The 27,335-nt window shown below is 40.8% G+C and overlaps 1 protein-coding gene across 1 annotated transcript in view; it reads right to left on the reverse strand.

Annotated features, from left to right (window-relative positions):
• Positions 1-247: 247 nt before the first annotated feature.
• Positions 248-27,335, reverse strand: part of LOC145405343 (zwei Ig domain protein zig-8-like) — a 60,001-nt gene continuing 32,913 nt past the window's right edge. Inside the window, exons 3-9 of the mRNA XM_080276754.1 lie at positions 22,398-22,475; positions 17,215-17,359; positions 14,075-14,149; positions 10,753-10,925; positions 7,674-7,803; positions 4,730-4,780; positions 248-321 (exon numbers count right to left, since the gene is read on the reverse strand). Coding sequence (XP_080132880.1) covers positions 248-321; positions 4,730-4,780; positions 7,674-7,803; positions 10,753-10,925; positions 14,075-14,149; positions 17,215-17,359; positions 22,398-22,475 — 726 coding nt within the window. The remainder of the gene's footprint in view (positions 322-4,729; positions 4,781-7,673; positions 7,804-10,752; positions 10,926-14,074; positions 14,150-17,214; positions 17,360-22,397; positions 22,476-27,335) is intronic.

The following is a 27,335-nucleotide window of genomic DNA, read 5'->3' on the forward strand; positions in this document are numbered from 1 at the left end:
ATGATACTCCCCAAGACAAAGAAAACAAGCGAAGAAATATGAAAAATGAAATGTTCAAACTTAGGGAAAAAATATAAAATACGTCGAGTTTTTCTGTAACCGCATGAAGTCATGTTTATTTTCTTTTCTACTTACTGCTGGACTGTACTTTTCTTTTTCTTAGCAGGCAATTGGAGATGGGATGAAGATCATGTCGATGCTTCACCTGCTTATTCTGTTATCTCCTTCTGTGTTTCTGTATCCTACCTCACAGCATCTTTGAACCCGGGAATTCGAACAAAGATGATGATGATGATGATGATGATGATGATGATGATTTTACTGCCATGTGCTTGCAGTATATATTTATGAAGGTACGGTGTGCATAAGTTTATTGAGTGTGGTAGGGAAAGTATATGGAAGAATTATCACAGAGAAAGTAAGAGAGATATCAGAAGTCCTAGTGAGTGATGAACAGAGTGGCTTTAGGGGTGGCAAAGGATGTGTGGATCAAGTATTTGCAGTGAGACAGGTAGCAGAGAAGGCTTGTGAGAAGGACCATCAGGTGTTTATGGCATTCATGGATCTGAAAAAAGCATACGACAAAGTAGACAGATAGGGATTGTGGAAAGTTTTGCGCATGTATGGTGTAGTTGGTAAGCTGTTAGGTGCTGTCAAGAGTAGCGAATCATGTGTAAGGGTTAATCGGCATCTATGTGAGTGGTTCACGATCGGTGTGGGTGTGCTACAAGCTTGTGTGATGTCCCCATGGTTGTTCAGTATATATATGGATGGGGTAATGAGAAGTAAAAACACGAGTAGTGGAGAGTGGGATGGCGCTGATAATGAATGGTGATGGATGGAATATCTCAAATTTGTTGTATGCTGATGATGAAGTACTGCTTGCAAGTACCGGACAAGAACTTGGTAGGCTAGTACGGAGTTTTGCTGGTGTATATGAGCGTCGTGCCTTGAGAGTAAATGTAGAGAAGAATAAAGTGATGGTTACTGAGAGAGTAGGTGACTTCCAATGTGATGTCACAGAGGATGGAGAGAGACTGGAATTTGTGAGAGAGTTCAAATACTTGGGTACAATGACAGAAACGAGAGGAAAATGTGCAAAAGAAGTTGAAAGTAGAGTGACACAAGGAAGAAAAGTAGCTGGTCCAATGAAGGCCTTGATAAGAAACAGAGGCTTGAGTGTTGCAGCTGCACGAGGCTTACATGAGGGAGTGTTACTGATGATTCCAACATATGGGTGTGAGACTATGGTGTGGCATGAAAATGAAAAGTCAAGAGTAAGAGCAGTGAAGATGGGATTGCTGAGGAATGTATGTGGGGTACAGAGGGTGGATAGGATACGAAATAATGTGATTCGTGGAAGATGCGGGACGAGGAAGTCGGTGGACACCAGAATCGAAGAAAGTGTCCTGAGATGGTATGGTCATGTGGAAAGAATGGATAACAATAGTGGTAAAAAAGGTATACCTGAGCGATTTTGAAGGGAGGAGGAGGCGAGGTAGGCCAAGGAGAAGGTGGAGAGATATGGTGGATGAATGTGTGAGGAAGAGTGGATTGGAAGTCGGTGTGCCTAGGGAACTGACAAGAGATCGAGCTGGCTGGATGAATTTTGTGAGAAGTGCGTGATCAGGGATTTTGGTACCCCTTGTGAGCATGGCAGCGTCCGGATTGACTCAGTCGGATACGATGTGTGAAGCTGCAGAATGTGGTGAATGTTTTTGGCGTATTCGGTGGAGCCAGGATTCCGGAGACTTGAATGATGAGTGAATGGAAGTGTGACCTATTTGGATTGGGCAAGTTTGTGCTGTCTGGAAATTGCTACTCCTCACCCTGACTTGGGTGGGAAAGGAGGTCCGGATGATGATGATGATGGTGTGCAGATAAAATTCATCTAACTGAGTTTATTTCCAATGCTATGCGTCTTCATTTTTCTCCCTGAGTGTATGGAAATTATGCTGTAAGTGTGAGTGGCTTCGGGAGTGGCAGTCATATGACTTCCTTCATCACAACCTTACACAACGGGCCGGAGCGAGGTACTTTTTTTTTTTTTTTATAAGTCTGCCCCCTTCTCCCCCCCCTCTCTCTCTCTCTCTCTCTCTCTCTCTCTCTCTCCAAGGAAACGCCAGCCTACGTCAAATCTAGTACACACACAAAGAGAAATATTTATCGTACAGAAATGGCGCTCCGTTTATTAAATCAAGCGTTGTCATGATTAAATCTTTCCATTTCCTTTTAGAGTTGTAGATCAAACAGACTTTTACGACATGAAAATTCGATAATACTTTCTTGTGTCTTTTGAACTTCAGATTCTGTAAATATGCTTACTAAATGTGCTGACACTCGCTTTATATTATACTTTCACTGCTTTTGGAAATTCATAAACAACACACAGACAGACGCAGTAGACAAGATGCACATCCATTTACCTTAAACTACACAAAAAAAGTTAGAGCCAAAGTAATGTTCTTGAATTTGGCTGCGGAAAATAAGCTTCATGAAGGTGAAAATCAACGCCAAGGTAGTGTGAACAAACTCTAGTATGCAATATGTCTCCAGCAGAACGACACCAGAGAACTAATTCATTAATATGGTATAGCCTATCTGAAAATAAAACATCTTGGGAAAAAAATGCTACAGAATATGCTATGCGAAGAGTAGAAATGGAATGAGATATGAGATTAATGAGTTGTGATATGAAAAATAAATCGCTTAGGAATAAATATCACTAAGTCTCCAGTGTCAGCGGGAACTGGCTCAATCAGAATAAATATAAATGGCGATCAGTGATTGTACTACAGGTCGCATAAGAGGCTTCGCAGTTCCATTATCTTAGCTATGTATTTCTCATGTTACATTTTTACCATCCCTTCCCCTCTCTCTCTCTCTCTCTCTCTCTCTCTCTCTCTCTCTCTCTCTCTCTCTCTCTCTCTCTGTCTCTGTCTCTGTCTCTGTCTCTGTCTCTGTCTCTGTCTCTCTCTCTCTCTCTCTCTCTCTCTCTCTCTCTCTCTCTCTCTCCTCTCTTTGTCCTGGCTATTTCCTTTCCATTGCTCCTTGTTCTTCACTCCTTGTCTTTCACTTTCGTCCTTCCTCCCGTATTTCCAGTTTTTCTAATTACACCTTTCCTATTCTATGGAGTCTGTATGTAACGTTTAGGTAAAATGTTAGGTAATAATCGTGATTTTGACGATGATGATGATGATGATGATCATGACTGTTTGTATGCTGTATTCATCGGAACAGTGAAAAAAAAAAAAAAAAAAACAGGCACAAGAATGAAAGTGAAAATTTCTCTTCAGTTGCCTAGTGGAATCTTTATTAAATTGTGCCTTATTTCTGTATAATTGCCTCCCTTTCTATATATTGTCAGTATTATTCTGTTGCTTCTTAGACTCCATAGGAGTTCTTATTACATGGTATACCGTACCTTTCCTTAACGATATCATGTACTTACACAGTTTTTAAATCTTTTCTTAATTTTCCGTTCCTCCTCCGACTCCCAGTTTTCGCCAGGGACACTCCACTGACGAACTCATGTTCCCCTCAGATTCCTGGTCATCCTCCTTTCGGGGACTTTGGCAAAAGCTATAACCTTCATTAATCCTTTATTTCCGGGTGTTATCGTAAGCTAACTAAAACGGCAAAGTAGCAGAGCTGTGAATTTATCCTTTTGACTGCATCTTTATCGCCTCTCACCGTCTCCTTCTTTATGTTTTATTTATTTATTTATTTGACAGGCAGTGCTTTCCATATTGGTGCAGAGGCGGTTGCTTCTCTGTCACTGGTGGGTCTGCCGGCCAGACAGACCGGGGTTGATCAACAACAACAACTTGGTTTAGTTTCCTTACGTCTCTGTCTCTTTTCCTTTATTTCTTCGTCTTACAAATTTTACTCAGGCGTTAGCACTACTTGATTTAGCTCGCCACGGGTTTCTTCGTATTAAAGGAAAATGGGAAGAGGAACTATTTCGACGACCAGAAGAGTGTGCCTTCTTTTCTTCCCAACTTACTTTTAAAGAGATATTTGGGACACTCTTGAAAGGTACGTGGTAAAGGAAACATAATCTCACGTTCAGTGGTTCGTCTTTATTCTCATTATTATTTACATTGGCAGATATGCATTCAGAAAATAATGTTTAGTGATTAATAAGGTGAAGGTGTAAAAATATTGCTTTATACAACTTTTTGCTATGTCTGTTAACCTTCCCCTCGTCGATTCCTCCCTCGATATAACGTGGACAGATGCTGAAAGTAAATGGAAGAGACGTGTGAGGTGACCGCGGTAATGACGTAGAGAAAATATGAGTAGCAGAGGTGCAGAACACTAAAAAGCTTGACTGCAGTGAAAGTGAGAGAATGGCATGTGATAGAGAAAGCTGAAATAACAGTAGACAGTAAACGAAGGAGACAGATAAGAGGAAATGAGGAGAAGTGATATAAAAGCGAAAGCTCCAAGCTTATGAAACACTGAAAATGTGACATCGAGAAACAGAGAGAGGAAAAACAGAAGACGGACAAACAAGTAATTGGCCTGTCAAAGAAAACAAAGGATGTGTGTTGGAAGATGTGTGAAGGACATGGTAAGGCAGGGAGAAGAGAGGAAAGGACTAAAGGGAGAGATATGAGAAAGGGTAGGGAGGATGGGAGGGCATATGAGAAGGTAGGTAAGGTAGGGAGAAGGGAGAGAAACACGAAAGAAGGGAGGAGGTAAGGAAGAGGAAGGAGATGTGGACTGCTGGAAGTGTCATTTACTCCAATCTGTTGTATGGCTGCCTCTTGTTTACCTGTGGAAGAAGAGAACATGTGTCAACGGTTAGATTCTGTTCCGTGACTCCTGTCCCTGTCTGTCCACCTATTTATCTATTCAATTATCTATCACTAATTTTCAGTATGCACCAGTCTCTTTATTTCTCCATCTGTCGATCTGTTGTCAATCTCTCTCTTATCTATCTATCCGTTATCTTTTGAAACGCCACCCTTCTTTACATACTCCAGCACTTTTTCCCCCCACCTCGTTCTCGGTCTCTCCCTCCTCCTTCTTCCAACCGTCTCACTCTCACACACAGGAGAGGATTTACATAGAGGTTTAAGGGGCTAATGTCTCAGGTCTAAAGCCTTTAAAGGTACCGCATTAGTAAATAAACGCATAAACAAAATAAACAACTACCTACTAACAAAACAACATCAGAAAAGGTCAAGGAATTAATGGGCACAATAAAGCAATAAAAATCTACTGCCATTGGTTATATAGACTTCTGGAAACACTGTATTTCTATTACATTAATGCAACAGTATGAAATTTATGCATGTATGCATCTATGTATGTAAATATGGATGGCTGTGTATGTGGTTTAAAAGGCCACTGAGCAGAATTAGCCTCAGGCCTAAAGTTCTCCCAGTGCTCATCTGTTCATACACTCCTATTCGCTGTCTCTTTTCACTCTGTTATATTTTTTTATCTGACTCGGCATAAATACGAGTCCGTTCACGAAGGTCCAGCAGTGTTATAAGAAACAAAGGTGACTGCACATTTTTTCATGTCACATCTCTTTTGGCTATTTTCTTCTCAGTTACAAATCAGTCAGTCAGTCAGTCTGTCTGTCTAACTGTCTGTCTGTCTGTCTGTCTGTCTGTCTCTCTCTCTCTCTCTCTCTCTCTCTCTCTCTCTCTCTCTCTCTCTCTCTCTCTCTCTCTCTCTCTCTCTCTCTCTCTCGTATTTCAACGTTTCGCCACACATTCCATTAATTCCTGGGGTTTTCCCATTCTGAATTTGTACACTGCTTCAACTGCTTCCATTCTACTGATCTCTTTCTTTCCCTTTTGCCTCAGTCTCTTGTCTCAGTCATTCCCCAACCATTATAGGTGCGCCTCTCTCGTTCTCAGTATCCAGCAATTTCTTAAAATGTTCTCTCTATCTGCTGACTTTCTTACCCCCACCAACATTGTCATTTTATAACTTCACCCCTCTGGTACTTCCTTTATCACCCAATCTTATATTCTTGACCATCATCCGAAGTGTTTCATACATTCTCTCTACATTTCACGAGACTTCTTCCCAGCTACTGATCCACTCTTTTCAGAATCTCTCTTACAAGTCCTTTTACCTCTGTCCTCTCCTCCATAATTATATAATTCTTTTTTTCTTTTTCCCCGTCTCTCAACATCCTCCATTCCTCTTCTCATCCAGTCACAGTTTTCTTCCTCTCTCTCACAGGTCGTTTCACTCACTCATTCCATCATGTTATCCCTTTCACTTCTCACTTGTATTTTCTTTTTTTCTTCCTCCTGCAGTCTTCTTACTCTCTTTCAGGGAACACTTTCCTGCAGTACTTCTCTTCATTCATTCATCTTATTCTCTCCGACAAGGAGATTATGTTTTCACCCCTGTTTGTTGGCTTGTTTATATGTTAGTTTGCTTGTTAGCGGGATTACTCAAAAACTAAAAGGGAGATTTAGGCCTAATTTGGTGGGTAGATAGTCCATGTGCCAGGGAACAATCGATTAACTTTTACGACCGATCAGGATCTTATTACAGATTCTGGATCCGGAAAATATTTTTTTTGTGAAACTCTCATCTGTGATGAGAAAACCTAACCCATTATGAAGAGTGGTTTGGAAATTACGTTGCCCTTGTCGGGGAGATGCACTCCACTGAGTGTCCCTCTAATTATAATGGCGATATTAAGGAACTTCAGAGCACATATCACAGGGTGATAAAAATGATAGCAAGAATGAAACACAAACATATGTTTCACGACCTAGAAAACCTAAGTCTATTCACCTTAATTGTTTATTACGGTGGGATTTAATGAAGTACACAAATCATTCACAGGACATGATAATACGGGTGATTTATCCAAAGCTCAGAAAAAATGGTACATTGACACCAAGAATAAAGAATTAAAATTTGCCGTTTGAATGGGGCAACTATTGTGTTGTAAGTTACTTGCGAAGCTTTCTGAGGTTGGGCTGGTTCTCCGAAATTTAATTCAGTCCCTCCCGAAGACAGACATTTTAAACTTCATATGTTCGCACGCCCTCCACGTTCCAGTTATGACAAACAGATTTTCTCGCTCACATATACAACTTCCACTTGCACTTTCACTCAACATTCCGATAACTTTCCACACCATACCGGTATGTATAGACAGCTACGAAATTCCACCGGCCTCTCTTGCCTCTTTTTTGATCGCTGATTCATGGACATTGGAATGGAACATAGTAGACAGATGTGAAACTGCGATTCGGATGCTGAAGTGGTCGGGGTTGGAGAGTGAGCTGATACCGTACCAAGAATCAAGGACATAAATGCGAACTGACTTTTTTCATTTCATTATATGCGAACTCTGAATGAGTGATGGATGTGAGTTGGGTAGAACACAAGAGTACGTATCAGCGTCATCCATATCCACGTCTTCCACCAATAATTATCTTTCCCTGCCCATCCTCTCCATCGCTCAATTCATTGCCTCTCCTCGCTTTTCTTCCCTCATGTCTCACTCCTTTATTCGTCTCTCTCTTTCCCTCATGAGTCGCCTTGCTTCTTTCAGGCAACAACCATTCTCCTTTTCCATCACAAACCATCCTTTTCCTGCCCCTCCCTTCCCTCTACCTATCTTTCTTCTCTCTCTCTCCCTGCCTCCCTCATCATTCCCTCCATCTTCTCTCCCGCCTCACCCATATGAACGTGGACCCTGATGGAAGCTGGATGTGAGCCGGCTGGAACACAAGAGTACATTCCACCATCGTCCATTCCCACATTTTCCACTTCCAGTCTGGCAGCTGTTATCCCTCGCTCTTGGTCGATCTGAGGGAATAGAAAGGAGGAGGTTTAGTCTCTCTCTCTCTCTCTCTCTCTCTCTCTCTCTCCCTCTCTTTCATAAACCCACTATCCCTCTCCTATTAACTCCCTCGAGGACCGTGTTATTTTCTAAGTCGATAACCTAAACCGTATTTCTTACAACTTGGAAGTCTACAATACGATAATAAAGTCATCGACGGGGTATCCTACTTTTCTTCTTTCCTAAATACCTTTTTTTTTTTAATAACAGAACAGAGGAAGGAAAAACATATGAAAAAAAAAAAATCCATACACCAGATTACTGGTGTCCTCCATCCATAAAATATCTGTAACAGTTAGACTTGAACAGCTGTAGGTTGAAGTTTAGAGGGAACAACTCTGGGGAAGTGAGTTCCAGAGAGATGCAGTTCGGGAATGAAAGAATTCTGATAGGCAGAAGTTCTGCAGTATGGCTGAGTGAAGTTTCAGTCATGAGCGCTATCTGATGCCCGTGTAGTACAAGGGAAGGCATGGGGAGGTGGCACAATGAATGCAACTTCGTCTGAGCATTTGCCATAAATATATCTGTAAAATAATGCAAGGGAGGCAACATTCCTTCTTACTTGTAGGGGAGGAAGTTTATTTATAATGGCAGGGTTATTAATAAGTCCAACAGCTTTGTCTAGTTGTTTTAATGCAACCTCTCCACATCCATTCCACAAGGGTGAGCAATATTCAAGCTGAGAGCACACATGACCCCTACAAATTATAGCTAACTGCTCGTCAGTGAAGAAGTTACGGACTCTGTACAATAATCAAAGTTCCTTTTAGGCGGTTTTAGCAAGTGATCTGACAAAAGAGGTCCTGCTGAGGGCATTGTTAAGTGAGACGCCAAGAATTACAATACTTCTGGAGATGGGAATATTAGTAGCATTGAACGTAATATACGAATCTGGCAATATCTGTCTATTAGTAAGTTGTATACATTTGGTTTTACTAGCATTAAATGAAACAAGGTTGTTTTGTCCCCATTCATCGATCGTAGATAAGTCTTGATTAATGGAGATGGCTGTGCTGAGTTTAGAGGTAGAGATATTAGACTTTGTAAATGGGTGTCTGAATGTGAATGAACTATGAAGTGTTGAGTCATCTGCATATGAATGGATGGGATTGTGGGTGACAGATAAGAGATCATTATTATGAACCAGGAACAGGGTTGGCGCCAGAACTGATCCCTGTAGCACGCCAGCGTTAATTGAGTGGAAATTGGAATACGTATCATCTACTTTTACTTTTCTGTCACTGAGATATGAAGAAAGCAGAGGAACAAAGGACATTAGTCCATAGCAAGGGAGTTTGGACAGCTGGGAACGGTGCCATACTCTGTCAAAAGCTTTAGAGGTATCAAGGGCTACTGCATGAGTTTCTCCATGTAAGTCGATTGATTGATGGATGGTATGAGTCAGGAGATTATGTCAATGGGGGATCTCTCGTGGCGAAAACCATATTGTCTATCACTAGTTAAGTTGTTGGATTAAAGATGTTTAACAATGTGCTTATTAATTATATTTTCAAATACTTTACCAAGAGAAGATGTGACAGCTATTAGTCTGTAATCAGAGGGGTCAGAGGAACTTCCTTTCTTTGGAATTGGGTGGATATTGGTTTCTTTCCATGAATTAGGGAATGAAGAAGTACGTATGCATAGTCTGAATAATTTAGCTAGAACACAGGCAAGTTCTGGGGAACACTTTTTCAAAACAGTTGGAGGAATTCCATCTGGGCCTGGAGCTTTGTTGGTAGGTAAATTGTCTAGGATGGATTTTACGTATCTTGTCTGTATTTAAAGTGGAATAATTTCGGGGAAGTCAAGTTCTAGTACTGGGACGTTCTGGCTGGCATCCTCGATGGTAGAATTTCTGGCAAACGTACTGGCAAAAATATCTGCTTTCCCACGCAGGTCATTTGTAATGTTGCCATCTGAAGATTTGATGGGGGGAATGGATGATGACTTGTTAAAGTTACTATTGAAAGAATCGAGAGCTGACCAGAATATTCTATTGTCATTAGGGTTGTTAAGTAGTTTTGATGCTTGATTTTGAAGAGTTAGATTTAGCGAGATTTATTACAGATTTTGCATGGTTACTTGCAAGTTTAAACTGACAGTGATGCAGATGTTTTTTACTTTAAGTAAGAGTACTTTTGGGCTGTTGCTCTGGCACAGTTGCTATAAAACCACTTTGGAGAGTTCGATCTTTTACTGAACTGTTGACTTGGTATGAATAAATCCATACCAGCTAGTATTAAGTCACAAATGTAGGACTGAGTAGAACTGGGATCACTAGAAAAGAAAGACTGCCGTGGAATGTCAGCAAGATAATTTCTAAATCCATAATTTTTTGGGTCGATTTTCAAATCAATACTCTTCCTCGTTTTGAGAATCTACGTATAATCTCCCATTTAAGGCTACTTTAAAAAAGATCCAGATAAAGTCTTAAAAGTCTAATTATCCAAAATTTGTATCTTAGCTTCAGTTTACCACCCCCTCTAGCATCATGGTAATCTGCAAGATGACTATCCAATTCTTCCTTCATGCCTTGATGATCTAAGAACATTCTAAAGCATCCTAAATGATCGAGTGCTAGATCTGTTTTCTTTCATACACTGGCAGCTTCAAATGGTTTAATATATGCAGTAAAGAAAGACGATTATCGAGATTTTTTCCTACCATAACTCGACATCCCCTCTGTATATACTCTTGGCTATGAGTCGACTGCCTAAACTTTCCTTCTCCTAAACTTCGTATTCTGAAAACGTTTTTAAAAGGTCTTAAAAGGTAAATCTAACAACAGTATAAAAAGTCACCTATCCTACCGTTTCTCCTAGCATAGTCTAACAATCTCTATCACCATTGTAATCCCGAAGTAGTCTAAAACTAGTCTAAGATGGTCAGCAATCCAATCTCTTTTTCGTTACCTTCAGTTTGACACCCCCTCTAGGGCCACCATAGTCAAGTAGTCGACTATCATGAAACCAGTAGACCACAGCCGCTGCCCCTAATGTTGATGTCACCACGCAGTTTAGGCTCAGTTTCGACCCTTCTTCGATGTTCACCTCTGAGGGCCCCTGTATCTCAACACGAAGATGACCTGATGGGGAGGAAGAGATGGAATGAGAGATGGAGTGTGAGAAATACAATGGATGGAAGGTCAGAGAGAGAGAGAGAGAGAGAGAGAGAGAGAGAGAGAGAGAGAGTTGCATAGTTACATAGAGACAGAGACCACAAAGACCTTACGGTCCCTACGAGGCGGTCCGGCCTTAATACTATAGTAGCCGCAGCGAGAAATGAACGCTGTGGTGGGGCAGGCGGGATGACCTGGGATTCCCCCATTGTTGCCATATCTACATGTCACCGACCATAGAGGTAGGATGTCACCGACCATCGGCCACCGCTGCAGCCCCGCTCCATGATCCTTACCCTGTGTCTCTGGCTTTCTCTTTCTCTCTCGGTTTCTATATAAACTGGTGTATTTCCGAAACTAATTATGAAATTATTATGACTTTTGTTCCACACCACCACTGAGGTAAAAATCAAGGAGAGTTTTCTGTATAAAGGTTTCCCCCCCCCCTTGTCTGAGGGCAGGTCAGTTCTGGCGAGTGTATAATTATAGGTCAGGCGGAGGTATCGGCAAGGCCGCACTCCCCCGCTCATATGCCACATTTAGGAGGGGGGGAAACCTTTATACAGAAAACTCTCCTTGATTTTTACCTCAGTGGTGGTGTGGAACAAAAGTCATAATAATTTCATAATTAGTTTCGGAAATACACCAGTTTATATAGAAACCGAGAGAGAAAGAGAAAGCCAGAGACACAGGATAAGGATCATGGAGCGGGGCTGCAGCGGTGGCCGATGGTCGGTGACATCTATATGGGTCGGTGACATGTGGATATGGCAACAATGGGGGAATCCCAGGTCATCCCGCCTGCCCCACCACAACGTTCATTTCTCGCTGCGGCTACTATAATGCAGTGTTATAATTATAGGAGCAGGAGAAATGGATAGCACAGCAGAAGGCTCTCTCCCCCACCCTCAAGATCCTTCGGCATTTGCCGTACAGGAAATAAGAGAAGAAGTAATACCTTGTAGGACTGCAAAACCTGAAGGAATTTTATAGGATCGGCAGAAAGTAGAATAATGTGGAAATGGAGAATTTAGGCATACAGCCCCATACTTACTCTATGCATGCACTTTTTTTATTGATTTTTTTTTCCATATAAAACAGATGAATAGAATGTTTATCTATTTGCCCTAAAATATTGTCTATGTTGATTACTAGTTTAGGTGTACTGTGTTTAATAAACAGAGGAATGTAGACGCGAATATGCAATAATTGCTCCATCCTAACTAAACGATACCGGCTGCGTCGAGATACATGTCCAGTCTCTTTTTAAATATATTTATGGTATCACTCTCAGTCACATTCCCATGGAGTTTATTCCATTCGCTTACAACAGAGTAAGCAAAGAAGTTTTTGGTTGTATCAAGATTAGTCCTCCATGCTTGCAACTTCATACCATTTCCTCGAGTTACAGTCTCGGCAATTACTCTGTAATAGCTTGCTTGAATCAGTATTATTAAAACCTTTCAGAATTTTAAAATATTCAGTCAGCTGTCCCCCGAGTCTCCGTTTTCGAAGAGAATAAGTTTAATTCCCTGGGCCTCTCGAGATATGGCTTATTCCTCAGGGACGGGATTAACTCGGTAGCCCTACGCTGGACCGCTTCCAGTATTTCTATATCTTCGACTAGGTGAGGCACCCAAAATTGCACTGCAAACTCTAAATGTGGCCTATGTCTTTGTATAGGGGGATTACAATGTCTCTGCTTTTATATGTAAAATGCCTTTTGATGAAGAGTAAGGCCCTGTTGGCTTTATTATTAGCGGCAGAGATACATTGATATGAACGTTTTAGGTCGTATGAAATAAGTACTCCTAGATCTTTAATAAATGAGGACTTGCTAACGATTTGGCCCTTCGTTTCGTAATCATACCTTTTGTTTTTCTTCCCACATTGCAGTACCTGACATTTACTTACATTGAAGGGCATTTGCCATTTTTCCGAACAGTTGACAATCTAGCTAAGGTTATTTTGAAGACTAACTCTGTCTTCTTCTGCTAATATAGTGTTGCCGATATTTGTATCGTCCACAAATTTAGAAATGAAGTTGTTTAGGTCAACATCGATATCGTTAATATATATAATAAAGAGGACTGGTCCCAACACCGATCCCTGTGGAACACCACTGGTTACGCGAGCCCAGCCTGACTCCACTCCATTTACGAGCATAACGACTCGTTGCTTTCTCTCACTCAACCAGCAACCTATCCACCTATGAATATTTCCGTCAGTTCTAAGTGATCTGACCTATGTCATCAATTTTTTCTGCGGCATTTTGTCAAAGTCTTTCTGGAAATCTAAGTACAGTAGATTATATCAAGAGACCTGGTACAATCATTCATTTAAAAAAGTGTATTGTAAAATTCAAGTAAACTTTTCATGATTGATCTCCGCTTTCTAAAGCTATGCTGGCTATTCCTAATTACGTTATTAGTTTCTAGGAACTGAACTATCCTATCTGTAATTAATGATTCGAGGATCTTTCCCAAGACAGAGGTTAGGCTAATTGGTCTATAATTACCTGATTGATCTCTACTGCCCTTTTTATATATAGGAATCACTTTATGAAGTCTCCAGTCTGCTGGACCTTTCCTTGCTGTAGGGACTTGTTAAAGATAGATGTTAGAGGACTGCATATTACATCCACCACATTTTTCAGTATTTTAGGGTAGAAACTGTCTGTACCGGGAGTCTTATTACTATTCATTTTATTAAGTTTATCTCTCACTTCATTATTGCTAAGGTGCATATTACTTAGAGCGTTTTGGACTGAGAGAGAGAGAGAGAGAGAGAGAGAGAGAGAGAGAGAGAGAGAGAGAGAGAGAAAGAGAGGTTGCTATAATAGTTACACGATCATTCTTCTTTTGCTCATATTTTTTCGACCCCCCCCCTCTCTCTCTCTCTCTCTCTCTCTCTCTCTCTCTCTCTCTCTCTCTCTCTCTCTCTCACCCTCCCATTCTCACACCTATTCTACCTACAAACCTCCGCTCTCTCACTTTCCCATTCACTCACCTTCATTCTAAGCCTCTCCTCTCCCACCGTCCTCTCCACCTTCCTACATTCTACTTCTCACTTCTCTTATCCCTCATTCTACCACACTCACCTCCAGTCAGCCTTACCGTCTCTGGTCACTGCCGTCCTGTTGGCCACAAATACTTTGCTCTTGGTCACGCTGAACGGTATGGCAGGGTCAGCTGTAGGGAGAAAGAATATCCTAAATACTGTTTATCAATAGACTTCCCTAAGCTTTAAGTTCAGTGTTTTATGTGGCATAGGAGGCGTTATAGCACTTGTTTTTTAGCGATTTATTCTGCACGTAAGACTTTAGTATTCTTTTGCATGTTATTAGGAGAACGTTTTTTCGATATAATGCGAGATCAGTACCAAAGAATAAAATGTTGAGGTGCAACTGGCAACATAAATCGCAAAGGAACATTTGTTACGAAGCTTCCTGTGGTACCTGGAATACGAACCCAGGCTGTATATAAAAATGGCTATACATACAACTGTCTCACTCTAGCAGCTATCAAATACTGCCATCAATGTACACTAGACACGCAAGAGAAAAAAAAAAATGCTAATCTCCGTATTTACATAAGTTCTATGCTGAAGTTGTGAATGAGATGAGGCCCACTTGTCATGCTTATCTTCATTATATAACACATCAAGACTCGTTTGTCCATAGCCTATACTCATTTCACTCTAATATGTCCTAAAATTGCCACCACTCCATCTTGAATACCGAGTTGCTATTAGAGATTAGCACCAGAATATGATGCTGGTCACGAAGAAGTGGTATGAAGAGGATGATGAGCTGCAGTTTTTTCTGTCACTCACCTGCATAAAATAAGCTGCAAAAGGATGAAAATATGTGCCAGATTTGGATAAAATGGGTATACCAGACACTTCAGATAGAAATGTATATCTAAGGATCGTATCTATAAACTCTCTTAAGCTTAAAATGTGCATTAGATCTCTGTCTATACCTCTGTCATTACCCATACAGTTACCAGATACTTGACAGTCAAATCAGACTGAATATTACTGTGAAACGTTATAAAACACACAATAATTTTAGATGACAGTAAATATCAACGAAGTCATGATTATTGTAAATATTGCTTTGGAAAATATATGACTACGACCCTAAGACAATCCAGTTTACAACAGAAAACGTACAAATGCATAGATAAAACTGTTCCACTGCGCCTACTTCACATCCAAGACATGTTCGTCAGTTTCTTCCTGGGTGCATCATGTCAAGTAAGCTGAAATATCCAGAGGGAAACATACCGAACCTCTCTCGCAGCAGAAGAAAACAAGACGAGGTGAAATATTAGGGAACTTTTGTCTTAGACAGTTCATCCAATATCAGGAGCAGAGCAATAACTGCAGAGATGTTATTTATTCCCCATTCTCTTTGGATATTGCTTCCCCAGATTAGTTTCCCCCCAAACTTCAACCCACAGCAGGTCAAGTGTACCTGTATAATTTTTGTTTTTAATGAATATAGGACACCTGTAATCAGGTGCATGGATAATTTTTGTGTATTGACTTTGTTTTTCTTTCCTCGGATCATTTTCTGGAAAAAAATGTAGTTCCACCATTTATAGTAGGACGATATGTGCTCGACGTTCCTGGTTGAAAAATTATGTATTAATCTGTGTTCCTAATGATGACGGAGACAAAAAATTGTGGTTGTGATATCGATATTCGTGAGCCATAATATGAAAATTTTTGTAACACTAAATCAAACTACCCTATACGAAATACCTACAGGTTTAGCTATTTCCATGGTCAACACCCTAATGCCTTCATTTCTCACCCTCCTTATGAACGAAATTCCTCTCTCTCTCTGCCCCCTCTGACTATATTCTATCCCGTTCCTACCTACCACCATTCTCTTAGCACGTTCTAGCCTGACGAATATCCTTAACCCTCTTTCAGCTCAAATGATGCCCAAGTGTAGCCAGAATGAAGGATCAGTCTGACTAGTTATCCAAGGAGACTTACTACTACCTCATAACTAAGGCTCATTAAATTTCATACAACCACAAATTAGCATCCAAGTTTCGTCATGTGAAAATAAACACACTGCACTTTCCTTACATGCATTCTGTTTACCTGTCTTCTTACCTTCCTAACATTATTCAACCTTCCTATCCCACTTCTTTCAAAGCCTGGACACCACTCTACCTTCTTACCTCCCTTCGCACTATCTGTGACACCATTAGACTTTCCTACCTCCCTTCTTACAACCTCTGACACCATTAAAACCTCCTACCTCTCTTCTTATATTCTCTGACACCATTAGATTTTCTCATCTCTCTTTTCTATTCCCTGACACCATTTTACCTACCTGCCTTCCCTGTAACCTTTTCTGATACAAATCTTACTTCCTGCCAGCCTGTTCTGTCATTTTTATATCCCTGCCAATCGTCCTGTCCACCTACCTCTTCTTTTTATCCCTACCACCTTGCCTTCCACCCTTGTCCTTCAACTCATCTATATTTTCCACCTTTTTCTGAGTTCACTGACTACTTTCCAATCTCTCCATATACCTGGCCTTCTACCTTCTTATCTGCAATACCAGCATTTCCAGCAACATGACTACCTTCTGTTCTTTCCTATCATACTTCATACCTGCATACCACTCTTCCCAATTTTTTTTTTCTCTACTTCCCTCCAACCCTACCTTCCTATATGCTTTTCCTTTCTCCCTACCAATGCTCACATCTACCTCACTACGACCCAGTACTGCTTCTCCTCTTACCTAGGCACCTACCTACCTACCTGCTCACCTACATTTCTCACAAGCGTTCTATTATTCTCTTCCCAGCAATGTTTCGTACTTCTCTACCTTTCTACCTTCTTTTCTACCTCCCTACCTTACTATTCTTACCTCGTTTTACTACTTCTCTTCTTGTCTAAGCACTAACTACTGTGCCTGTTTACTTGCCTTCCTCACAGGCATTCAAGTATGGTACTTCTCTTCCCACCATTTTTGCTTACCTTCCTACTTACTTCTCTATATTTCTACCTTTCTCCTTACTTCCCTTCATAACTCCCTATCTACTTTTCCTACCTCCTTTTACTACTCCTACCTGTTCACCAACCTACCTGCTAACTTACCTTCCTCACAAGCATTCAAGTACTTCTCTTCCAGACCGTTTTACTCACTTCCCACTTCTCTTCTTCCATGCCTTCCTTTTACCTCTTCTATTTCTCCACCTACCAGGCTTCCTGCTTTCCTGCTTACTGCTAATTTCCGTCTGTACAGTCAGTGTCACGGGTCTTGACATCTTAGGGTCAGTGTTGACTTGACACTCGTACACTCCTGAATCCCTTGGCTGGGCTGACCTTACAAGCAGAGACCACGACGACCCCCCTGACTCTGCAACGACCTGTGGGTGAGAGAAGAAGTCATATTCTAGGTACAGTTGTAGACATAGATACTGATCCATCTCGTATCAGTAGACAGAGAGACAGTTATTCGTGTCTTCCAAAACCCAGTAGTTCGATCTTTGGCCCTTATCAGTTTCTTCTGTGTAAAAGTTTCATATAACCACTTAACCAAGAAGTGGAGTGATATTTTTGTCCCAAGTGTACCTTAGGATACATTATACAATTTTCGCTCTTGGCGAGTTATTTGCGCATTACACCCAGATTTGTGGATTATATATACGGTCTTTCTAGCATCGACATAATTTGCCCCAGTAGCGTACAAAGGAAAAGAGTTTAATATAATAAATGCATCACTAAGGAAGAAGCGTTACAAAGCCTCCTATGCCACCCAAATGCAACCCTGGGATTTTTTGGCTGACCTTACTGTACTCTTTTCACTCTAACCTGGCCTATAATATCCACGTTTCCATCTAGAATGCTCAATTATAACAATAGATTAAGAATAAAATGTGATGCTAGTCATGAAGAAGTGATGTGGAAGGATATACAGCTGTAGGATTGTCATTTTCTGTCACTAAGTCACGTGAGATTAGCGCACAATGATGAGAAGCTTAGCCAAATTAGAATAAATGTAGCATAGTAATGAATGGAGTAGTTTCCCTCATCCAACGACAAGCTGTGGGGGAGAGGTGTTATGTGGGGGAGGTCTCTCTCTCTCCCTCCCTCCCTCCCTCCCTCTCTCTCTTTCTCTCTCCGCTGACCTTGCCACGATCTGCGGGGGAGGGAAGCGATCGTTAGGGGGGAGTGGGAAGGAGGAAAGGAAGGGAAGGAGAGGAGATAGAGGGAAATGTCTCTTGTGGGGAGGAGGCGGAAAGGAAGACATGAAGAGGGGAAAGTGAGTGGAAGAGAGAGGGGTCGCCGGAGTGGAAGGAGAGGGAGAGTTCATTTAATGAGGGAAGGGGGAGTGGTTGTCAAGAGAGGCGGACAGGAAGTGGGGAGGAGAGGTAGTCAAACTTAGAAATGGGGTAGAAAGAGGAGGATTATTTTTGCGGGGAGAAGACTGGTTCACATTTAGGTTATAATGAAGGCTTCGCACACATCTTCCTTAGTGATATCATTTGCCTACTACACCATACCTTTCTGCTGTGCATTATTCGTATCGTTTATCGCCTTGGTTTCCGTCAGTAACAAAGGAGTATACTGAAATGTGCACAGCAAACCTCTAAGATCAGCAGAGCCGGTTAGAATACAACCTAGAGATCCACACACTGATGATAACTCCCCTTTCGTCCCTAAGATGTATTTTGGCAAGAAAGTCAATGAGTGTGGAGTGCTGGACCTTTATCTGTCCCTTGCTCATCCTTCCTAAACCAGTCTCAGTTAAGACGTGGAACTGATCGTATTGATAAAGCTTTCTCTCGTCTCTTGTGCTTCCTATACACGCATATCTCGGCGGTTTTGAATCTGACCATGGCTCTTTCTTTATCCACAAAATTAATAGGAGGAATTTATCTTCAGTTTGCTTATAAGTCTTAGTTAGGACAGTTGAAACTAATCATAACTCCTTTGCTCAACAGCCTAACCGTGAACCCATGCCAAAAGTGGTAAAATCTTTTGGCAACTTGAAATCCAAATCGTCGAACCCCCTGCGAACCCACACGGATATAGTCCCGTTTGGTGCAGTTTTACCCCATTCGTGTTATTGGATACGGTGGAACCAACATGCGCCTGTCACCTCACTTAATTTATGTACATAGAGTAGCTTTTTCTGGCTTTATATTTAGCTAGGCTTGCTACATTTATTCATTTAGATTTACTTGACACTCGGCTAGGTTTATTACATTTACAGGTGCGCATGTTTACTTCTGACTGCACCGAGTTAGCTGACTGTGCTTAAATTTATATTACACTTACATCCACATTTGCAGTATCCCAGGTTTTTTACACACTTATACTTCCATTTGCACTGAATGAGGTTCCTTATATTTGCACACACACACACTTTTTCTCCACATTTATTTTCCCATTTACACAGAGTGAGGTTCCTTATACTTACACATTCATTCATTCTCCACACTTACTTCCCCATTTACTGAGTGAGGTCTCTTATACTTACACACTTACGTTCCTTACTTCTGTTCTCATTTGCACACAGCGATATTGTGTTTGATTTTATATGTTTATTCGTTCATGTAACAGTGGTAATCTCTTTTAATATGCACTGGAGGGTGTTCTTTGCTTCCATGCATAAATATTCTACACTGTTATTCGCCTAAAATCCTTGGGTCACACTACACCATATAACTTTTACTTCACATACATGTAGAGTCCCAGCCTACACTGTCTGTTAGTACACTCGTAGGGACTGGAAAGCAACTATGGCTATTTTTTCTTCGTTATTAGTCAGGGGAAAAACGTATCACCCTCGTTTGTATACTATTAACGCTCCGGAGGGCTCCATCCCTCTTGAGTGATGCAGTGTAAAAAAACAGAAGTGTGATAATTAAAAAAATGACAGAAGTAACCTGGGTAGCCTGAGAAAGCAAGCGATAAAAATATCTAATGCGCACTAGAGGCCCTGTAGTAGTAGTAGTAGTAGTAGTAGTAGTAGTAGTAATAGTAGTAGTAGTAGTAGTAGTAGTAGTAGAAGTAGTAGTAGTAGTAGTAGTAGTAGTAGTGTTGGTGATGGTGATGGTGGATGTGGTGGTGGTTCTGTCTAAACAGAGTAAACAGAAATTTTTTATCATTTTCTTTTGATGCGTACCAAACAATGATCACCGATGCCAGTCTGGGAGGTTAATAGGTCTACTCTTGAAAATGGACCATAAACCCCTTCTATCACAACAGTACTGTTATGTGACCATTTCATTTAGTAAAAAATGCTATCACGGGCAGATCCCAGCCAATGTTACCTCCTCAGCATCTAAGAAATGTAATAATGATAATGAAAGTAATGATCATGATCAGCACATTGATAAAAGGTGGATGATGCATTATCTAAGAACTTAAAAAAAATCTCAGGCTCCGCAAAATTTAATTGAAGGTTCCGCAGCCAAAAGAGAAATTTTGCAATATTCAGTTAGGCAGTCACCACCACCCACCATCATCACCATCCCTACCAGCATTCATTAGCCTTTCAATAGTCCAATTTTCCCATATGGTTTCACTTCATTAGTTGGCTCGAAAACAAATTGTGAAACCATCGTGATTGGCCCCGCCCACAATCGAAATGATGTGGTCGAGGGGGAAAAATGAAAGGTTAGATGATATGAGAAATTTGGAGGGAGAGGTTGTGGTGTGCTTAATAAATCTCACGGGGTCAGCTGGAAATATAATAACAGAGTCCGAAGTACCAGAATTAATACGAGACCTTATCTTACTGAAGCTTCGGATTTTCTCCCACCCAGAATTTTATAGCCGTGGTCAGATGGGGGAAAATTTATAGTGTAAAACTGAGGTATGATTTCAGGCTGAGATTACTTTTGCTTTCTGGGGAGAGGGGATGTAGTGGGGGGAGAGAGAGGGAGAAGGAGGAGGAGGAGAAAGTGATGGCACTCCTGACACGTTCACTTGTTGTAGTGCAGCCTTCAGGTGACGCTAAACTCAAAACCAACCAGATGTTTCATGTAGTCCAAGAGGCATTCAATATCCTGCTTGGCATCCATATACCTAAAAAAAATATTTTGTGGTTTAGTGGGTTAATGTGCATCAACCGGATGTGGCTTATGAAGGACGGCACACATACTACCTCTCAGGGACGTGCGGCTAGTTATATTATTTGTAATGTTCAGAGCTCCAATAAGGAAGTCATTTTATTCTTTATTCAGAGCAAACCACCCATTTTTGCTTCCCCAACCCATTCCTGGCAGCATCCGGAAGACTGAGGCAAGATATGGCAGACTGGGAGGGCTGAGTTTTACAAGATTCATAGCTCGCTTCATATATATTTTCATTATTTGTTTTTTCTTCGAAGTCAAGGAGAGGTGGGGCTATCGAAATTAATGTCACACACGTACCAGGCCACATTGTAGTGTTTAAGAGTCATTATTCAGGTGACAAGTGCAACCTATGACTTGATGGAAGCACAAAGTTTTAAGATTTAAATATTGTATTTCATCATATTATTTATTCATCCTTATGAGTCACGGTCAAGAGATGGAATAGAACCATTAAATTACATCATATAGCACACACCACTACTTTGTTCATAATCACAGATTTATATTTCATTAATCAGAATTTACATACGAAATTTTTTACATTAATATGTCTTTTCCGATAGCCTATCGATAACTTATATAGAATAACTTACAAATACAGCCACAACAACTTTCCACGTCTATATGTATATATCACCCATCAAAACGTTCCACAACTACAGTAAAGACCTGCCCATGCAAAGTACCAGGTAGGGGCGAGTCGCATCTGCAGTGACAGAAACAGCGGGTGCTTCGCCCATTCGGATCAGTTGCTTTCATGACCCATAAAAAAGACTCGGAAGTATGAGCTATAACAAACCTGCGTTCTTATGTCAAAACTGTGCAAGCCAGCCGCATCAATATACAAAATCAATTTTCTTCGAAACGGTAGACAGTGCCTAAAATAGTACCAATATAACAAATATAATACAATGTTAAAATGATAAGAAATTTATGACGCCAGCCAGTTGAATGTTCAGGAGGTTTGGACATGTAAACTCTATCTTTCTGACATACAACGGCAATGTTCAGCAGTGTGGCTGTACAGAGTTACTTTTGTCTGAAGAAAATCGTATCGCCCGTCGTAAGCTGGAAAAAGTAAAATTCTTTCTTATATATATATATATATATATATATATATATATATATATATATATATATATATATATATATATATATATATATATATATATATATATATATATATAGGTTTTCCTTGAGCATAGTAAATAATCAGACATTTCTAAAATTAAAATATAAGCTATACAGTTAAAGAACACGACAAAGAGAGAGAGAGAGAGAGAGAGAGAGAGAGAGAGAGAGAGAGAGAGAGAGTTACCTGAAACCTGTCGTCAGCTGAATACGTGTGATGTCCTGTGGTGAGTATATGCAGATCCCTTCGTCTCAGCCACGTCACCTGTGCAGGCAGAAATCGTATGTATTATCCCCCTATTATCCAGTAATCTTTCACTTCTTTACTACCCCCATCTGGAGTGCATGGGCTCGAAGGCAGGGTTAATTACTCACCACATATAAAGCGAGTGACCAGACGCTTTTCCCTGTGTAGCATTATTTGAGCAGAAATCCCCAAACAAGTCTCGAAGTAAACCCTTACGACCTTATTTGGTTGAAACACCTTAGGACACTAGACCACCAGATATTATGTGGCTACAGTATATTATTACAAACAAACTTAGTAAATGATCTTCCGGGTTACAAGAAATCATTTGGCTTGTCACTCAACGCAGATTTACCTCAAGGCAGCGCGCTAACACGTACCAGATGTGGCACTCCTTTCACATTAAATGAAAAGAACGGGAAGAAGAAGAAAGCAAAAGGTAGCAGCTAATCCCATATTGCCTCCTCTGGATTGTAACGGCCCGAGACTACGCTACCGAATTCCAGGAAATTTAAGAGTAGGAGACCAACATACGTCCGTGACAGGGTTTACTTACAAGAAAAACTTCTGTCCACCTCTGCGACTTAAACTGTTCCGCGTAGGTCCTCGTCCGTTCCAACCCGACAGCCCTGGCACCATAACACCACATTAACTTGGCCTGAATTTGCTATCTCTCCCCTGAATCTTACCTTATGACAGTAGATTAACACAAGAATGTGGGGCTTGTCCACTTTTATTATTACTTAAAAGTGGTCATAAATTGCCATCTCTCCAACTGAATATTTACTGGCAGCTAGAGTTGAACACTACTTAATCTAATGTTACTTCTTGCACTCTCATTTCGACCGAAAACTGCCACCCCTCCATCTTGAATGTTGAGTTGTAACAGCAGATTTTCACAAGATGAGGATGCTTCTACATATACCTGTATATATATTTTTTCACTGTATAATGGCCATACCTTTCCATCTCTCCAGAATGATTATTGGTTAGCAACCAGAGTTTAACTTACTGTACTCTATTGTTACTTTCACTTTCACTTGGCCTAATACTGCCACCTATCCATCTTGAATGCTGAGATGTAAGAGAATACGGTGGCTTTATACTGACACCAGTTAAACAATCTATAATGGCAAACTCTTCGTCTTAAATGCTGAGTTGTGACGATAAGATGTAACGACATGTGATGCTACACACGATGAAGTACAGTGGAAAGGATGTGGGGTCGTAGCATAATCGTATTCTGCTATTGTAACAAGAAATTAACACTATAGTGTGTCGCTAGTCAAGAAGTAGTGTTATGAAAAATATAAAAAGCATTATCTTCTTCTGCCAGTGAGATATTGCTATGGATAAACACTAGATTATGTCCTAGTCACGAAGAGGTACCAAAAGGATGAAAAACTGTAGCGCTGTATTTTTATTTCACTGAGCTACGTGAAATAAGTAGTGAAAGACAAAAATCTGAACTACGATTGGTTCAAGGAGCTATCATACGAAATCGGAAACAGGAACAAGGAAGACTGTATAGAGTGGGTTAATACTTTGTTTGTTACGTATATAATTATTCAAGTATCAGATAGATAGATAGATAGATAGATAGACAGACAGATATAGATAGACAAACAGAAGGTGGATAGGTAGAGATAGGTAGGTAGAGGGGTAGATGGAAAAAGTTACTAATACATAGGTGGAGAGAGAGAGAGAGAGAGAGTGAAGAGAAGAGACGAGACGAGACGAGACGAGACGAGACGAGAGAGAGAGAGAGAGAGAGAGAGAGAGAGAGAGAGAGAGAGTTGAATATTTGTGTCCCAGATCGTTTGCCATTTTGTTAGGTCACTGAACAGCTTGATAAAAATATATTCTCAGGAGAAAGGCTCAGTGAAAAGGTTACAGGATCTAAAGAACGACTCCATTTCTCTCCCTTTGATAACAGAGGTTTACTGTTTTCTTCCTTTTTTATTCTCCTTTGTTCTCTTTCTTTCTTTCTCTCTCTCTCTCTCTCTCTCTCTCTCTCTCTCTCTCTCTCTTAAATCCCGTCAAGAAAGTCTCTCACAAAGCCTTCTGCCAAAAGACGTCACAAGACATCACAGTCCATATGAGATTTTGGTGGTGGAGAGGAAAGAGGGAGGAAAAGACGAGGGAAGGGTGCGGGAGAGGAGAGAAGAAGTGTGGAAGTGCAAGGGAAAGAATGAGTTGGGCCGAAGAGAGGAGAAAAGGAAAGCCGGGTTTTAAAGGAGATAAGGAGGGGTAGAGGATGGAGAAGGGGGGGAGGGAGGATGAGTATGGATAAGGAAAGAGATGGGATGGAGGAGAAACGTAGACGGGGACGGGGTGCGGGAGAAAACAGAGGAAAAGGGAGACTTAGACTATGAAGAGAAAGGTGCAGACAGGAAAGGGAGAGGAAGAAGATGGGATTTGGGAACAGTGTGGGATGGAGGACTGAAGAGAGGAAAATGTATTGCAGCAGGATGGGTTGTTGTTATGCATGAGGAATATATTGCTTGTGGAGATAAACAGCTTCTGAAATATGTGCTTCTGGCAACTTGATTCTGTTGCTGGATGCAGACTGGAAAAGAAATCACATACCTGTAGCTAGATAGGAAATCACACACACACACACACACACACACATATATATATATATATATATATATATATATATATATATATATATATATATATATTGGGGGAGGCGGTGGCTCAGTTGGTAGAGAGGTGGCCTGTGGTCCTACCGGACCCAGGTTCAAATCCCGTCTGGGGCAGGGAACAGTTTAAGGATTTGAATTTCATGTGAAGCAGACTTTACCGATTTACACCAGACCTGTATGAAACAGCCCTAGCATGTATTCAGTATGGAAGGTGGGTGTTAGCGCCGAACTGGTGACATATATATATATATATATATATATATATATATATATATATATATATATATATATATATAATCATCATCCGGACATCTTTTCCCACCCTAGGGCAGGGTGAGGAGTAGCAATGTCCAGACAGCCCAAATTAGCCCAATCCAATGGGCCACGTTTCCACTGGGCCACGTTTCCATTCACTTATCATTCAAGCCCCTGGAATCCTGGTTCCATCGTATACGCCAAAAATATTCACCACGTTCTGTAGCTTCACATAAACGTATCCGATTGAGTCAATCAGGATGCTGCCACGTTAAAAAGGGGTGCCAAAATCCCTGATCATGCACTTCTCCTCACAAAATTCATCCAGCCAGCTCGATCTCTTGTAAGTTCCCCAGCCTCACTGACTCCCAAGCCTCTCTTCGTCACACACCTGTCCATCATATCTCTCCACCTTCTTCTTGGCCTACCGCGCCTCCTCCCTTCTTCGAATTCGCTCAGATATACCTTCTTCACCACTCTATTGTTATCCATTCTCTCCACATGACCATACCATCTCAGTACACTCTCTTCGATTCTTGTGTCCACCGACTTCCTCACTCCACATCTTCCACGAATCACATTATTCCGTATCCTATCCACCCTCTGTACTCCACATACATTCCTCAGCAGTCCCATCTCCATTGTTCTTACTCTTGACTTTTCATTTTCATGCCACACCGTAGTCTGACATCCATATGTTAAAGTTGGCACTAACACTCCCTCATGTAAGCCTCGTGCAGCTGCAACACTCAAGCCTCTGTTTCTTATCAAGGCCTTCATTGCACCAGCTACTTTTCTTCCTTGTGTCACTCTACTTTCAACTTCTTTTGCACATTTTCCTTTCTGTTCTATCACTGTACCCAAGTTCAAGTCAATTGGGGTAAATAAAAACAATTTACCTTTAACTTTGCTTCACTGATCCTGTTTCAAAACAAATGGGCAGACTGGATATCACAAGGCAATGGGTACATAACAACCTAAAACATGACATATGAATGAAAGTTCTACAACCAGTCAGTGCTGAGATTTTAAATAATATGTGGATTTTTTTTTTTTTTACCCCAGTGAATGGGGGAAAAAATAACCGCTCTCGGGGTAAAAAAAAAAAAAAAAAAAAAAGTGTATAACAAAAACTCTGAAGCTAATGGAAATACAGCTTCCAAAAACTCATGAATTTTCCTTGTTTATGTGTACAGCATATTTATACATAACCTATAAATCAATAAAAAAAAAAAAAGTACAGCATACATTCTGAATATAGACACACGATTTCAGTTACGAATCAAGGCTTTACCTCCGCCAACGAAGTTGGAGGTTATGTATTCACCCATATTTGTGTGTTTCTTGTTTGTTTATCCACACAATGTCTCCAAAAGTTCTCTATGAATTTCAATAAAATTTTGTGGAAGAGTGGGCCATGGGCCAGAAAAGAACTGATTAAATTTGGGGGCAGAACCGGATCCCGATCAGGATCCTGCAATCACACTGACAGAGGTATGCGCTTACTGAGTGCCTTCTTGTCCTTTATATAGACTGGTATCTTACTTGTCTGGACTGATCCACGCAAACTTCACATTCATCTAATGTTCTGCCTTTTTAGGAGAAGGAAATCCAAACTTAGCTACATTTTTGAAGCATTCATGACTTTCTGCTTCAGAAAAATAATTAAACTGCTTTCCATGAAGTTTTTCAATGTGAAGCTTTGTTGCACCTCACACTGCTGTTTTGCTGTATTTTTTGTTTTGTTATTTTTGTTATTTTTTTGTTATTTTTATGATGTGGCAGGGGTAAACCAGTTCTGCTGTCGGGCCCTGCTGTGGATGTCACTGCTTGCATTGCGCAGTTGACCCTTGTGCGGTGTGATGCGGTGAGGATCTGTCCGTTCTCCCCTTTGGGGCTAAGATGCGAATGAATGTGTTTGAATGGATGAGTAAATGGAGAGTGAGTCGTCCTGTCTCGGCTACCTCCCTTT

Source organism: Coenobita brevimanus, chromosome 66, assembly GCF_032717465.1.
Source record: "Coenobita brevimanus isolate Jiangsu-jjx chromosome 66, ASM3271746v2, whole genome shotgun sequence".
NCBI lineage: Eukaryota > Metazoa > Arthropoda > Malacostraca > Decapoda > Coenobitidae > Coenobita > Coenobita brevimanus.